The sequence below is a fragment of the Phalaenopsis equestris genome, unplaced genomic scaffold (assembly GCF_001263595.1).
Source record: "Phalaenopsis equestris unplaced genomic scaffold, ASM126359v1 Scaffold000297, whole genome shotgun sequence".
NCBI classification, from domain to species: Eukaryota; Viridiplantae; Streptophyta; class Magnoliopsida; order Asparagales; family Orchidaceae; genus Phalaenopsis; species Phalaenopsis equestris.
This window is the reverse complement of record NW_018164739.1, coordinates 1416180-1432751: the sequence shown is the minus strand read 5'-3', so window position 1 is coordinate 1432751 and position 16572 is coordinate 1416180. Positions and strand designations below refer to the sequence as shown.

The window sequence follows — 16572 nt, the reverse complement described above, 5'->3', positions numbered from 1 at the left end:
ATGTATATGAACTTCATTTACAATGATGTTATACTTGTACAAATTATTGTACAATATGTAAAATATAATCATATATAAAGTCTGGATGTATCAGGACTCCACGTGTAATATTCTCTCCCATTACACAACTTATTCTAAATGCATAATTTGTTTTTTTAAGACTTATTTGGTTTGCTATAACGGTGATGCAGCGTAAAATGAATAATTGTTAAATTTTAAATACAATGTTATTTTAGGTTGAATTTTAAATTTTAAAAGGTAAAATCTTCGGCTTATAAAACCGTTTTAGGTTATTTTTAAGATGGTGGTATTTGGACCGCTCAATCACCAATAATAAGAATATATAACGCGCTTTGGTGAGAAGCGCAGACAGAGGGAGAAAGGTGGGACGATGCCAGACCGCCTTCCGGTCTCCATCTCCGCCGCATTCACACTCATCTTCTCTCCGTCATTAGGTTTTCTTCTCCGATTCCACTTCTACTGATACTCATCAATATCTCCCCTCCCCTCAATTCCGTCAATCCAAGCATCCCTTTTCCCTCCCTGGAGTTGATCCATGTCAACCCTCCGCCGCAGGTACTTCCTCCCTACCACTCCCGACAGAGACGTTGAGCTCCGCCACCGATCATGGCCACCTATTCCCAGCCCTTCGCCCCCCTCCGCCGCTACTGACGCACGCGCGACCTTCGTCTACACGAGTCTTCGGGAGCTCATCCTTTCCTCCCCGCCGAGCCGCTACGCGTCACCAACGGCAGCGGGTTTTGAGATCCGGATTCGGAACCCTCTCGTGAAGCAGGCGGCCTACGCTTATCTCCAGATGACTCCATCGCCCATTCGAAACCAGCGGCCTCATCGGAGATTTTTAGCTGCGTTCAAAGACGCCCTTCGGCCTCTTCAACGCTGTTTAGGGTTCATCGGCCGGCTTCTTTGCTGCTCGCAGTTCTGCAGCCCGTGGTAACTCTTGGTTTTATATCCGATTGGCTGTTGCATTTTGATTGTAATATCACAAAAAAAAAATTAGCTAATTTTATTTAACGCATTGGTTTGAGTATAAATTCTCCCAATTTAGTAAGATTTATTGACTCATTTTTTTCAAGAATTTTTCTCAAATTTATGGAAGAAATCTTGTTTTTCAAATGTTCGGAAACAGAAATTGTTTCATTGAACCGAAAAAGAAATTTCTTTGATCGAATAGTAGAATTCTGCGGCTGATTTTATGTTGCAAGTTGCATAAAGCGATCGGGATTTTGATTTATTAATTTGATTAATGTCAACGTTGGCGATGCCTCCAAATCTGGAGGAGTAGGTAATGGCGTTCGAGACTAATTCTAGCGACGACTTGCCGAGAGAAGACTTGGTAAACATGTGAACGAACAGTCTATTTTGATCGGTGTTTTGATCTCTGATGGCTTATTGATCAATGAAAATCTTCAATAAAGTGTTTGGGGGCGGCAGTGCGGTTGGCCGTCCGAATGTGCTGACGTCAGGATATAATATTTTTTTCGAATGGAGAAAATTTTATGTCCAGACGCCACATGTTCGGATAGCCAACTACCGGGCGCCACGTCGCCATATATGTCGGCGCACTATGTGCGGACATCCAGACGTAATATATTTTACTCTGAACAACAACTCTATTTTTGTCGATGTTTTGATATGTGATGGCTTATTGATCAATGAAGGTCTTCAATTAAGTGTTTGGGGTAGCAGTGCTTGGCCGCCGAACGAATATTTTTTTGAACAAAGAAAATTTTACGTCCAGACATCGCACGTCCGAATGGCCAACTGTCTGGCATCACGTTGTTATACACGTTGGCGTCGGGCGACGTGGCGTTCGGCTGTTGCCCTTTCGAATATGCAAACGTCCGAACATAATATTTTACTCTGAACGACAACTCTATTTTTTCGGTGTTTAGATTTGTGATGGCTTATTGATCAATGAAGATTTTCAAATAAGTGTTTGGGGCTCAATTTGATGGCATTGTGATGACGCACCGCAATTTTTCTTTCCCAAAAAGTTATAGTTGGAAGCTGTGTTTTCCCACCAGACATGTTATATGTGATAGTTGTTAGAAAGATGCGTTTGATTTTAAATTTGATGTTTATTTTGAAGAATTTGAAAATTTACATCAAATTAACATGACCTATACTTTTTAATTAGAATATTTTTCACCGCAAGCCAATGTTTTTCTTCTGGATTATGCATGAATCTACTCAAAAAACTAACTGCTTGAGTAATGTCTGGTCTAGTACAAACTATACATCAAATTGTCCACTGAACAAACATAAGGAACCAATCACATATCTTTTCTTTCGTGATCATCTTTAGGACACGAATCTGAACTCAACTTAAAGTGATATGCAATGAGTAGAATCACCTCCTTGCTCAAGTTATCAACCTCAAATTTCTTTAGCACCTTCTGAACATAAGTTCCTTGTAAAAGCCAAACCTTTTCAGTTGTCTTATCTCTGAGAATTGTTATACCTAGAATTCTGCGGGCTTCACCCAACTCCTTAATTTCAAAATGTTTGGATGGTTGATTTTTCATTTTATCAACATCAATCTAACTAGGAGATACAATCAACATATCATCAATATATATAAGTAAATAAACTTACAGTTGGCCAACTTCTTGAAATATGCACAATGATAAGATTAGCTCCTCGTGTACTCATATTCTCTCATGAACTGAGCAATTTTTTTATATCACTGTCATATTGACTGCTTCAACCCATACAAAGACTTGTCCAATTTGCAAACCAAGTCTTTTGATACTCCACGTCTAGACTGATGCAACATGTAGATCTCCTCTTGCAATTCTTGTGTGGGAATATGTTATTTACATCGAGTTGCTCCAAGATCTAATCTTACTTTGCTACAAGTGTTAAGAGAGCGTAAATTGAGGGATGCTTGACCTCTGGGGAGAAAATCTCATCATAATCAATCACTTCTCATTACGCAGGGCCTTTTGCCACTAATATTGTCTTACTGTACATTAGCTCAATGAGATTATTCTTTCTTTGTATACACACATTTGCACCCGTTGGCTTTCCTTCTCAACGGAAGTCTCACAAACCTCCAAGCACCATCAAAGAGACTCAATCACTTCATTTATTGCCACTCTCTAAAGATCACAATCTGGACCCTCCAACGCTTCTTTATAGTTACAAGAAATTTCTGCCTTTGTGACTGAAAATACAAATGCAATGTGATCTCTCAATCAAGCTGGTTTTGAGACATTTTTATGTCTGGTTCTGCTCCTACAATAGAATCCTAAGCATGAGTCTCATCCTCAACATCTTCTTCCACTTTCCCCTAAGCATTATCAACAACTTCCTGAGCTACAACTGAATCATATATCTAATTCAGAGTGGATGAACTATGTGAAACAAATGAAGTTGCATCAAAGTCCAACTATTACTATATATATGTGGTCCCAATAGAACCTGCTTTGAGTCCCAATCTTTCAACAAGCTTGCCTCATGGAATGTAACATCCCTACTAATGACAACATTTCTTTCTGGCTGATAATACAACTTGAAGCCTTTTACTTCACGCCAGAAGGAAATTTGCCAATGAAGATTATCTTTTTTGCTCATGTTCTAGTTTATCATTCTGCATATCGTAGTAAGATAGACACACAAACACTCATGTTCTCATAATCCCTACCAAGATGTCCCGGTCACATCTTCTTTGGGTTATTCTTCGCAATAGCTGCAAAAGGCAGACAACTCACCAAGTGGCAAACTTAGTCTAAACTTTTGCCCAGGAAGTTCTAGCCAACCTAGCATTAGATAACATACACCAAACTTTCTCCAACCAAAGTCTGGTTCATCGACTAATCCACCTCGTTCTGTTGTGGTGTCTCTCGAACAGTGAAGTGATGCTCTATCCCAGCTCTTTGACACTCTTGCAAGAACTCATTTAATACATATTAGACTCCTTTGTCTATTCTGATACACTGGATTTTTTTATCAATCTGAGTCTCAGTCTAATTCTTTCAAGTTATGAAAATCTTCAGCACCACTCTTTTGCACTTCATGGTGTATACCCAAATATACTTGGAGCAATCATCAATAAAAGAGACAATTTTTCTTCGCTCGATGAATAATGTTATCTTCGTCGGGCCCCAAATATCTGTGTGAACATACTCTAAAATACCTTTTTGTGCGGCAGATGATGGTCCCAAAAGATATTTGTCTTCTTATCAAATGCATAATGTTCACAGAAATCAAGCTTGTAGATGTTTGCTTCTTTAATCGGTCTTTGTTTCACCAAAGCCTGAAGTGAAGCCTCTCCAGCATGAGCTAGAAACATATGCCACAACGCAGTGGCATCAGAAGAATCATCAACAATAGCAACAATTTCAATCACTGCACTGGTATGAAAATAATAAAGGTTGTGATGGTGAACTCTCTGCATAAAATCCAGTGATTTACGACATATCCTCAAGACTCCTGCTTCAGTATCTACTTTGTAGCCCTTGGACTCTAAAGCCCCAACTGATAACAAGTTCTTCCTGATACCTGAAAGATGTTTAACATCGGTTTGCTCCCTCACAGTATCATTATGCATCTTGATAAAGATACTTCTACACTAATAATAAGACAAGCTTGATCTTTGTCCATAGTCATTGTACCAATATCCAGCTCCAGAATCTCCCTCAATGAGGACAAATGTGATAGGTAGCACTTGTGTCTAGAATCCAACATGAATGATCTGTAAGTAAACTATGAGAAACTGCATATAAGAATATATCTAAATTCACTGCTTCATATCTTTCCACAAAGAAATTAAATTTTGGTTGAGATGCAACTTCCTTTCTCTTCTTCTTTAGCTTCAGATAATCTTTTTTCCAATGAATAATCTTTAAACATAAAGCATATTGATTTTTTCTAAGACTGCACCCACAAGACTTACCTTGCTTTTAAGAAGTGTCGTGGCTGTCACCTTTATTTATCAAATTCTTCTTCTTCTCCTCAGATCGGCCACATTGGAGTGTAAGTTCCTCAACTAACTACAACTTTGTGAACTCCTTGCTCCTTCGACAAAACTCATGATTCAACAACATTATAGTCACTTTGTCATACTTCAATACCTCTTTTCATTGAATGAGTATCATAATAAAGCTTTTGTAGTCATCCAGCAGTGAATTTAACTAAAGGAGCAACTTGTCTTCTTCTCCAACCTCTTCATTTGAATTTAAAAGATTTGCTAACAGCTTTGTGAAGTCATTCAAATGTTCATCAATAATAACCCCCAGCTCATTTGAAATCTGTAGAGGCAACGCTCCATATGGAGAGGGTCCTCCACGCTCTTCGTGAGGTATTTGTTCTCCAGCATCCTCCACAATTTTCCTGCATAAGTCTCTATCATCACGCCTTATTTGATCTCCTACGTAAAGCAATTTCAAATAAAGTAACAAACATTATTGTTAATCTTCGAACAATTTCTCTCTGACATCTCTTCACGACATTCATCACCATCTAAGACTTCCTCCGATTCAAATAACGCAACGCATTCATCACCTCACATCGTCATATTCTAAAGTCCATTTGTCGTTATCGATTTTGATCGGATGTGTAATGACCTGATAAATAGAATTTTCTACCTACATAATGGATATTGAAGAACTTAACATCATGTTATATCTTATTGCTCTGACTATGTGAAAAACAATGTTCTTCTATTAGATTAAAATATTTTCTAAAAAAAAATTTTCTCCTAGTTTGGAAACCTGAGAAGAAAGGAGAAAAATAAATAGAAAAAATGTTCAACTGAAAAAATAAAATATTTCCCTTTTCTTCGCTTGTTTTTGAAAAAAAAAAACTTTCTCCTTTTTTTTTTCTTTTTCTTTCCGAAATTCTCTTTCCAAAATTCCTTTTTTTTCTTATTTTCAGAATCGAATATCCTCTTTCATGTTTTAAAACTTTTCTTTCTTCCGCCAAATCCGTTGTCGGAGCCGCTAGAACCGTCGTCGGAGTTGTTGGAACTGCCTCATGTCGCCGCCGAAACCGCCGTATTATAGCTGCTATCACGATCCCTCCTACCACTCGCTGAATCTTCGTGTTCAAGCCGTCAGCCTGCCGTCGAACCCTCAATCAGTAGGTAAAGCATGTCAGACAATCTGCTGCAAAAACCACCAGCAACACACGGGATTTGTTGTTATCGAAGCCGAGTCATGCTCTGATCACGAACCTGGAGCTCTGATACCAACTATTATGTGAAAACAATACGAAAATAAAGAAATTTACACAACAAGAATCAAACAGAAACGATTCAAGTGGTTTGACATTGAATGGATTCACCTACTTCCACAGAAAAGGATATTTCACTAGCATCGAATGGGAGATAAAAAAAACTATGGATTATAACTTCTACACTCCTCACCATGGTTCTCTTATGAACCGTAAGTCCCATTTGTAAGAGAAAATATTGCATCTGGATACCACACATCTAGACGACCAATCATGGAACTCTAATCGTCATGCATTTCATTTGTGGGTGATAGCGCCCTGTGAGTGGCAGTCCGGACATGCAGACGTCCGGATGTAATTTTTTTTTTTATTTTATAGAGAAGAATTAAGACATACAAGTAAATAAAGCCAAAAAATAAAATTACTCCTAATTATAATAAAAATCATAAATACAACAAATAGAAGACAGGGGAAGACTACCTTTTTGGTCAACAAAGTCATGCCATCACAATAATCTTAATTAAACAATGTTTCACGTGGTCTATTTCTCAGCCATTGTTTTTGAGCTAGGATATTTTCAATGTCACTGAATGTTGAGAGCACTTACATATCCAACATCTATACCTCAACAATACTTACATATATGCCACCCAAATTATGCACTTCTTAAAACTTAAAATGATGGTACCTTTGCTGTGATATTAAAGATTAAAATGGAATAAATGTAAAGAAGCAAAGTTAAGATGTGAGATATGTAAATATATAGGAATTATATGGTATGTATGTAAATGCCCTTAAAATATTGGAGGTATGTATTTAAATGCCCCTTAAAATATTGCTGTTTTCTTCAATTTAATATTTGTCTCTATCAAAATCTATCTTAAATGTTTAAAATCAATACATCTTTATAAAATTTGAGAAAGATGTTTAGGCTTTTTTTTTTTCCTTAAAATATATCAAATCAAAATCTGCATCAAATGGTTCAGCTTTTTTCGATCTTTTACATGTAAAGTGATTCGACAATCTCTTCGTTGGGCCAGCAAACAATGGCTTGGTGGCTGCCACTTTCAGTTGTGTTCTATCGACAAGAAAGCAAAAAAAAAGGAGTTTTGAAGCACTAAACATTACGAACCTATGAAGTTGACAACTTGACATATTAAAGATTTGATGGTGTAATTTGAGAACTATAGAGATGATGAATTTCATTAATTAATTGATATATGGACTTGCTTTCATATATCATTTGAATGACATGTATACTTGCATGACTTTTTGGTGCTTCACAACATTTTGGTATATATGAAATTTTTGATAATGTTGTTAGTGAAAGACGTTGAATTTCCAGTTTTAAGAAAACTATAGTTGAAAATTTTAAATTTAGTCTTGAAATTATAGTGTTGTGCATTTATTGTAATTTATTTATTATTTTTTTGTGTTAAAAATCCAAAAATATCTTGAATTGTGTATATCAAAGAACCCATCTTGCAATTTGAATCTCATTGAAATAGAAGCTAGAGAATAGCAAATATCATAGACAAAAATTCATGAAAGCGATGGTATAGAGTATGTTGATTTTTTTTCTTGAGTAAGATATTAAAGTTTATTTTTCTCATGACATCACCAAAGGCGCTAAAACACAAAATAAGGCCAAACTTAACGATATTGGTTGGGGACTATAAGCATGTCGAGTAGCAAGAGAAATGATGTCTGCTAGAAAATTTGTGGCGGTAGAGTTAAGAAATATTGTCTTAGTGTTGCAAGAGAATTCAACTGATAAAAGAAAACAATCAGTGGTGACACTAGAAGTTCTTACGTTGAAACCCCGTAAAGAGAAAAAGCCACGAAGCATAACCCAATTGTGAAAATCTACTATAAGTTGATAATTATAGAGACCTCGTCCCACAAATAGGAAAGGGTCACAAAGTCATCTGAATTACAATATCGACATGAGAATGAATTTGTTGTAAGAAGCAGGCGGTGGCCGATGGTCATCGATGAAGGCCGATAGGTAGTGGTCGACGATGGTCAACGATGGTCAATGGTGGTCAGCAATGATCGATGACGGTCAGAGCTGGTCAATATTGGTCGGCGACTATCGACGGTAGCAAGAGTGGTGCTCGTCTTCAGCTCCTTTTTAAGGCTTTAAGTTCTTTTTCAAGCCTTAATCTCCCTCCCCCTCATGTGAGGAGTGGGTTTTATCTATAGTGTTCTGGGTGCAGTTAGTGCAGGAATATGAACCACTTTGATCGGACGGTCCAGCCAATTTCCTTTGATTAGACGGTGTTTAATAGACATTTGAGTGTCTTAACGATGTCAAAATTGAGTAATCTTAGGCTTGTTGAATTTATTCTGTCGAGACGCTTGATTTTACTATAGACTTGCTAGATTCGACATTCGTTTGACCTTTTAAATATGTCTGGGAAACTTTCAAGAGTGGTTTAATAACACTCGGATTAGACTAATTTTGGTATCATTGGGTCCGTCGCATCGAGCCAATCAGTTTGATTATAATTTTATTGAAATCTGAGTCCTGGTTGACTTTTAATTGAAGCTTGAATGTCTATTGCTTAAAATATCATCTCAAGATCCTCGTCATATTTTAAGATAGCGTCGAATGTTAAAAATTTGTTGATAGACTTATCAAGAATGATGCATTGAATTGATAGTCTCAAAAAGATCTTGGTTAGGTTGAGCTGCAGAATATACCTTACTGTATTGTCATAGAACTATCTATCGAGTAAATTTCTCATAAAAGTTCAAGGATTTACGCTGATTTACTTCTTCCAATGAAAATAATTATCTTTTCAAATTAGTACTAAGTGGTCTTCATTAACTTAATTAATGTCGTCGATGATTAAGGAATTGATTCAGTCAATGAAGTGGTGTTCATAAGATGCTGAGAATATTTCCCCCAGAAATTTCCAATTTATTTATGATTAATGGTCAACCTCCCCAAAATTTAATTCTTAATATATTTTAATATATTATACATGACTACAGATATTTTAAAAATAAAAACTTTAATCAATACATAACTACAAAAGAATTTACGAAAGTCATACCCGCTTCCACCATGTCGTGCAGTGCAGCAATTTGTACAGCTACATTCCATGAAGGAAGAAGAGTAGAAGTCCATCGAGTTCACGATATAGTTCATTGTACACACAAATAACAGCCTCACATGCGCCATTAATACGCGCCCTATTCCTCTCCTCTCCAATTAATTCCTTTACAGACAAAAACGATTCAGTTTTTATTATTATATAACCTAAAAGTCAGAAAGTTGAATCACGAAGTAAAATGCAAGAACCTCTTTTTCAAGCTTTCTTTATCTTCCATCGTCGTCATCTCTCCCTGTTTTTCTTCTGATTTCTCTCTGATCAACTTCTACCTACCAAAATTTCCACACGTTACCCCTACCTCCATCTAACTCTCTCAAACATATAAAAACAAGCGACAGATCTCTCCGATCGTTCTTCTGCCAGTCAAATTTTTTCCTCCTGCAGTTTCTCACAACCCAACTAAAAATCAAATCTTTTGCATATCCCCAGAAGCAAAATATCTCCTTTTGTTCATCACAGTTTCTTGATGGCATCCCCGCAGAGAAGATTCATGGTGCAGAAGCCAGTACTGGTGGACGTAGGCTGTGGCTGCCGGCGATCAATTTTCTCTACTCTGTTCTCTTCACCGTCCTCCTCATCCTCCTCCCTGAAACAGAGGATCCCCAAAACTCTTAGCTTTTCATCTCTCTCATCAACAACCTCCAGCCCTGCCGCCACAGCCTCACCGTTCTCTTCATCGTCATCGCCGGCGAAGCAAGAGACAAGTGACCGAAAGGGAGGAAAGCAGAGTCGGGCGGTGAAAAGAAGAAAGAGAACGAAGAGGAACGGAGTGGTGGAAGAGAGCGTGGCGGTGGTGAAAGAGTCGCTGAATCCTTATCTTGACTTCTATGAATCGATACTGGTGATGATTGTGGAGAAGGAGATGTATGGTTGGGAGGATCTCTGTCAGCTTCTTCACCAATATATCTCCCTCAATTCTTCTGGGCATCATGATATCATTCTTCGCGCATTCGCCGATATCTGGAAAAATGTTTTCTTGCCGGCGGCGGAAGTTGCCGGTGGATAGCTGGCGGATCGTTCGGGTAATTGGAAGATGACTTCAAGTTATAGGATAAATTAAAAATATGTTTAAGTAATCTGTATGATATTCCTACTGATACAACATAGTTCCTTTCCAACTGTGTGTGAAATTTCAGATGTGAACAAAGCTGCGATCTTTGAGGAGTTTTTCTTTTTTTCATTTTTTTTTTTTTGAATGAATGTTCAGTCTATTCATAAATTCTTTTTTTCATTTTTTTTTTTTTGAATGTTCAGTCTATTCATAAATTTTTTTAATTTATATGGGTTGATTGATAATGTCTGAAATTTAATGAAAATATAATACACTTCAATCCTGCTGTAGAGTAAAGCACGGCGTTCTCTGGTGATATCATCATCACAAAGGAAATTGAAATATCATTGACAACTTGAACATATGTGAGTATTGAAGGTTTGATCTTTCTATTGTATGCCGTAAATTCTTTCATTTCAATGGAGATTGAAGACGAAGTTAGAAAGAATACGTTTCAACAATTGATAAAATGGTGTGGGTGAATTATATTTGGACTTCTTTTGAAATCATGGCTTGCATGATTCAAAGGTATAAAAAATTATGTTATTTCATGAGTACTCAAATCATATTTGAATGTTGTTTGATCATAGTTCAAACAAATTCCAAACATGATTTGCTCTCATCTACTACATGGTATGAATATAGCATATCTTCGAACATCATTTGTGTTGGGTGATGTGAAAATTGTGGAAACTGATTCGAGAGAACTAAAGTAAAATTTTGAACAAAAACGTACAAAAACAGAATACATCGAATTTAACATGAAAAAACTCTAGAACGGGAAAAAAACACGAAGCCACATCACACCAAGAAATTCACTATTAAGAAAATGAGGAGAATCTACAAATTACACCACGCTCAAGCCTCTCTACATTGTGAAACACTCCATGGCACTCTTCTCATATTCTTTTCAGAAGAGAGTTTGAAATCCAACATGAAGAACAATAGAAAGAGTTGCTTAAACAAACTTCCACTTTGCATTGCTGCGATGTAGCACTGCGCCACTACAGCAGTAGTGTTGCGGTATCTAGTTCTCAGGTTTCAGCTGAAATTTTATTTCTGGAGCAACACTGCGGAGCTACTAAGACAGCGCCTCGACGCTGTTAATAAAATGTGTTTGATCAAGGTCCGATGCTTGACCTCATATTTCAATCTAATTTGATACATCTTCCAACTATGTCTATAAAAATTAAAACAATCACTTATGAAACCTTTTTAATAGGTGAACCAAGCTTCGATATTATTATATGATTTGCGAGAGGATGAAAAGCAGACATACAAGGCAGTTGGATATTCAATGAAAAATAGAGCAATGAATTGATGGTATAGAAAACGTTTCTCTTAAAGATTTCATTAATCTTCTATAAGAGGTGATAAAAAATAATTTAATCTAAAACATATGATAATATAGTAGTTTAGTATAGCCTCCTCAATAACTCTAATTGAACTAAAGGATTATGAACTTGAAACTTTTTTAAAAAAAAATTAATTATTGTTGGCCGCCAGGATCACAACACATGTCCATATTGGCTCCCTAACTCGGCCTATGTCACATTTAACCTGAGTTTCTCTTCTTTTATCGTCACATGATTGCTTACTAACATCAATCACAAGAAACATATCATGGTGTCATTTCACAAGAAATATATCATGGTGTCATTTCCTATAAAGAGACTTTTTAAGTATTTGCCTCTTTAAGCTACTTAAAGAGTTGGGTATTGGATTTTTTATAAACACCTGCTTTCTCTTTTTCTAATGATCACTACTTTTCACGTATTTATATCCTCTTCCTAAAGAAAAGAAATCATAATGATGTGTCTTCGAAGATTCGCTACGATAGAGTAATATATTATCTTCTTAGTACTATATGGAGATTCGACACACACTCAGATAAAAAAAAAATAACTAGTAGAGACACAAGAAGTTTTTACATGAAAAATTCGAAAACAGAAAATACCACAAGTTCTAGCACAGTTGAAGAAAATCAAATATAAACTCAAGGTTACACGTACAATTCTTTATTCTACCGACAAGAAAGAGTAACACAATCTTTCGATTTACATCGTCGATGCGCGGAGGATCTTGTCACAAGGAATGAGTGACAGCTGATGGTGATCGGCGGCGGCCGGTGAGTGGCGGTTGATTGTTATTGGTGGCGATCGACGATTGCAATAGTGATGTTGGACTTTTGCTTATTCTTCAAGCTTCAAGCTCTTTCTTTAGATGCGCGAGGGATCTTGTCACACGGAATGGGCGGTAGCTAATGGTGATCAACGGCGGCCGGTAAGTAGCGATTGACTGTTATTGGTGGCGATCGACGGTTGCAGGAGTGATGTTGGACTTTTGCTCATTATTCAAGCCCCCCTCTTATGAGAGGGGTGCGGCTCAATATATAGTCTCAATTGCAATTAATAAATGACTATAACTCACTCTAGTCAGACAACCCGGAAATATTTCCTCGATCAGAAGGTGCTTAATGAACATTTGATAGACTTAATGATGTCGGAATTGAGGGATCTTATAGGCTCGTTGGATTCGCCTTGTCGAGTCGCTTAATTCGACCACGAGCTCACCAAATTTAACATCTATTTGTCCTTCCAAACATGTCTGAAAAGCTTTCAAAAGTGGTTTGATGACTTCATCTGAGCTTGATTTTACTCGAATTTGAGTGATTTTGGTACTGTTGGGTTCATCTCGTCGAGCCGATCAATTAGACTATAAGTTTGTTGAAATTAAAACTGTGAAAGACTGTTAATTGAAGTTTTAGCATTTGTTGCCCAAAAATGTGCATTAAGATCTGTGTCATACCTCGAGATTTGTGTGGTGGTGTGTCACATAGGATGCTATTTATAGGGGTGTAAACGAGCCGAACACGAGCAAGCCCAGGCTCAACTTGTGTTCGGCTCGTTTGTATTTCGAACTCAAAAAGTGTGCTAGTGTTCGGCTTATTTACTTAGCGAGCGGAACACGAGTTGTTCACTAACAAAGAGTCGTTAAGAGTTTGGGCAAGATTAAAAAATAATTTTTATATTAAAACATCATTTTAATCTAATTTAATAATTCTTATTATATTTTCTTAATTAATACTATTAATTGATTATAATTCTTTGTAGCTTTGTAGTTAATTAAAATTTTTAAAAATACTATATATATGTGTGATGCGTACTCAGATCAGTTGATTGGGCATCTGCTTGTCAGTTGTAAGTCCCCTTTGGTTTGGAGGCTCGATTCCCCCCCGAGTGTAGGTCGTGGTACTATAATTTATTAGGCTCATTAGGAATGATCGGGGCTTGTATAATAGCCTCCGACCATTCCTTAATATATATATTTTGTGGTATTTATCATTTTAAAAATTATAAAAAAATAGAAAAATTGCATTTTCATTTCCACAAAAGTTGGTAACTGGCAAGCGAGTTAGGACATCTGATAGCTCTAAGCCGAATATGGGTTATTCACGAACAACGAACTGTTTTGACAGCCCTAGCTACTTATAACTTTAGTATAATTATTTGTGAAATACATCCCTCTTATTCAGTGATCTTGATATTTGAACCCCAATCATTAGAGGAGAATACATGATCGAAATATTTATATTACATTACCCATACTCTATGAAGATAATGCGTTTTTATTTATTTATTTATTTATTTTATTTTTTATTTTTTTGCTTTTACATGTATAAGTTGTTTCTCACCCTCAATGCTTATCTTTGCCATCTTCTTAGTGCCAATCTTTAAAATGAGAATAGAACATTCACAGGAGTGATGTCTCAACTCATGTATCTTATACCTTAGCAACATAAGCCCAAGTGAATAAAATTTCATTATAGTGACTTTTTCAATGTGACTAATTTCAAGGCATGTGGTTCAATTTGAAACCATTAGAAATGTCAATGATGTGGTACCAATTTTTTTGCAAAAAAGTATTCATCTCATATAAATTGAGGTTTGCAAAAGTCAAGCACTCAGACGGAAATGATACGAGAGTGACATGTAGAGATAAAACAGAAAAGCCACTCGTCAATATTGATGGCAACATTAGTGCTAGAATCACCCCAAGTTTATCCACTCTTGCAGACCAACTAGTTTGGTTCAATCAATCGAAGGTTCGTTATAACAAGACAATATTTCAACATTCTTTTCTTTTACAATCATCACCTTTTTGCTTTGAATATTTTATAAATTAATTTAAAAAGTTCAAACATTCAGTGAAAATTTGTGATTGATAAAAGAAAAAATTTTATATGAACCCAACAATTTAAATACTACTTTAATTGAGATATATTTAATGCAATAAACACACTTCCTTTTGCAATTAAATTTAAACATATTAAAAGTGCTAATATTTAAAATAACATTTTATCTCCCTTCATAGAATTTTCAAATTGTAACGGTCCGCAACCCGTTGCTCCAACTTGGAAACAGTCAAAGTCAAACGTAACGGCTAGTCGCACCACAATCTCCACAAAAATAAATAAATAAATAATTTTTAATTAATATACAACTACACAATGGGTCCCACAGCCACCAAACCTGACCTGAAATATTAAAACAAGACAATAACAAAAATCAACTCAAAAGCAATAAACTAAATAGAATAAAAATACGAAATCTCCTAAAAACCCATGTTTAGATCCAATCAACATCACACTCAGTCCGCTCAAACACCGTCGCCGGCGATCCACCCTTTGCCGGCGGCACGGGGAGCTTCAGCTTGCAGTCGAACTTCGGCTTGAAATGCCCCACCTTCACAAACTTCACCTTCAACCTAATCCTCGCGTTCAATTTCACATCAACATAGAAATTCCCCTCTTTCTTCTCCCTCTCGTAAGTCCCGCTCACCGCTCCGAGGGACACCGCCTGCCCTCCGAATCTCGGCGAAATCACCGTCGTGTTCTTGTGCCCCTGAAAGAAAACCGGAAGCGATCCATCGTAGCCGAACCGACTGCCGTCGTACAGCGCCACGGCTTCGATTTGGTCGTAGTAGATGGAGATCCGGCGGTTAGGGTTTCGGATACTGATAGAAAGGGAGAGATTGTAGTTGAGGTTGGAGGAGTTGCTGAGATCGAAAGAGGTTAGCTTGGCGTCCTCTACGGCGACTTTGAGTTCGTTGGGGCGGAAGACGAGCCATAAGATGAGAACGATGATGCCGAGAGTGATGATGATGGAGAAGATGAGTTTGAAAAGAGAGCAGAGGAGGCAGCCGCAGGGGTCGCAGCAGCAGGCGGAGGAGCGGCCACCGACGCTCCGGTGGGTTCGGGTGGGGGGGATTGATGGGCCATAGTAGGCGCCGTTGAGGCCGCCGGAGGGTTTAGCGTTGGAAGCCATTGTTGGGAAAAGAGAGTTTGTGTGAGAAGAGAATCAGGTGGTGGTGGTTCTTATATGGTGGAGTGTGGGTGTGAGGACGTGTGGGGGGAAGTTTCGCAATAAATAATGGGTTAGGGTTAGGGTTAGCGTCGACGCGGTTACGAAATGGAATGAGAATTTCAATTTGGGCAGATGTTTACTTTCTTGGAAATATTTATATAAATCTCACCATTTTCTTTTTATTCAAGTATCTAGCATTTATATTTGTGGCTTTTAAATACCAACTATTTGGAATGTAATATTTTAACTATTTTTTTTTCATTACAACCACCACTTTTATCCACTAGTAGAGGCTTTAAGTGGAAAAAATATTCTCTTAGGAGTACTGATGCAGTACTCCAATAGTGAGGTGTCACGTGGCTTCACGGTGGGATCATTGCATACGTGACACTCCATCATTGGAGTACTGATGCATCCGTACTCCTGAGGTAATATTTTTTCCTTTAAAGTGAAGATTTTGAATGGTTAAAATGCTATATTTAGAATTTTTGGTAGTTAAAATGTTATATTTAAAATTTGGTTAGTTAAAATGTTATATTCAATGTTTTAAGTTGTTATTATGTAAGAACTGATGTTTACATGATGAGAATCATAATATTATTATTATGGTTTGTTAACTCCGTGTTGTGGAAGTACTTCACAACAATTTTGTTTTATCTTAAGAGATTTAGCACTAAATATTTATTATCATAACCACCCAATTTTTATATATTTACATAACTACCGCTTAAAATTTGTTTTTTTATATTTATATCACTCAATTGTTTTATAAAAATAAGTATGTAAAATTTGACGCGGTCAAGTGACACGTTGAGTTGAAGATTTCAATTAGGTA

General features: G+C 36.8%; 3 protein-coding genes across 3 annotated transcripts; 2 read left to right on the top strand and 1 right to left on the bottom strand.

Moving 5' to 3' along the window:
* The first annotated feature begins 316 nt into the window (after positions 1 to 316).
* Positions 317 to 1076, top strand: LOC110025405. The gene has a single exon (XM_020725862.1). The coding sequence runs from the start codon at positions 557 to 559 to the stop codon at positions 956 to 958; it is 402 nt and encodes a 133-aa protein (XP_020581521.1). The 5' UTR covers positions 317 to 556; the 3' UTR covers positions 959 to 1076.
* An 8396-nt stretch (positions 1077 to 9472) lies between these two features.
* LOC110025414 (transcription repressor OFP8-like) lies at positions 9473 to 10477 on the top strand. The gene has a single exon (XM_020725875.1). The coding sequence runs from the start codon at positions 9787 to 9789 to the stop codon at positions 10324 to 10326; it is 540 nt and encodes a 179-aa protein (XP_020581534.1). The 5' UTR covers positions 9473 to 9786; the 3' UTR covers positions 10327 to 10477.
* A 4354-nt stretch (positions 10478 to 14831) lies between these two features.
* LOC110025348 (NDR1/HIN1-like protein 3) lies at positions 14832 to 15764 on the bottom strand. The gene has a single exon (XM_020725784.1). The coding sequence runs from the start codon at positions 15696 to 15698 to the stop codon at positions 15000 to 15002; it is 699 nt and encodes a 232-aa protein (XP_020581443.1). The 5' UTR covers positions 15699 to 15764; the 3' UTR covers positions 14832 to 14999.
* Positions 15765 to 16572: the final 808 nt, after the last annotated feature.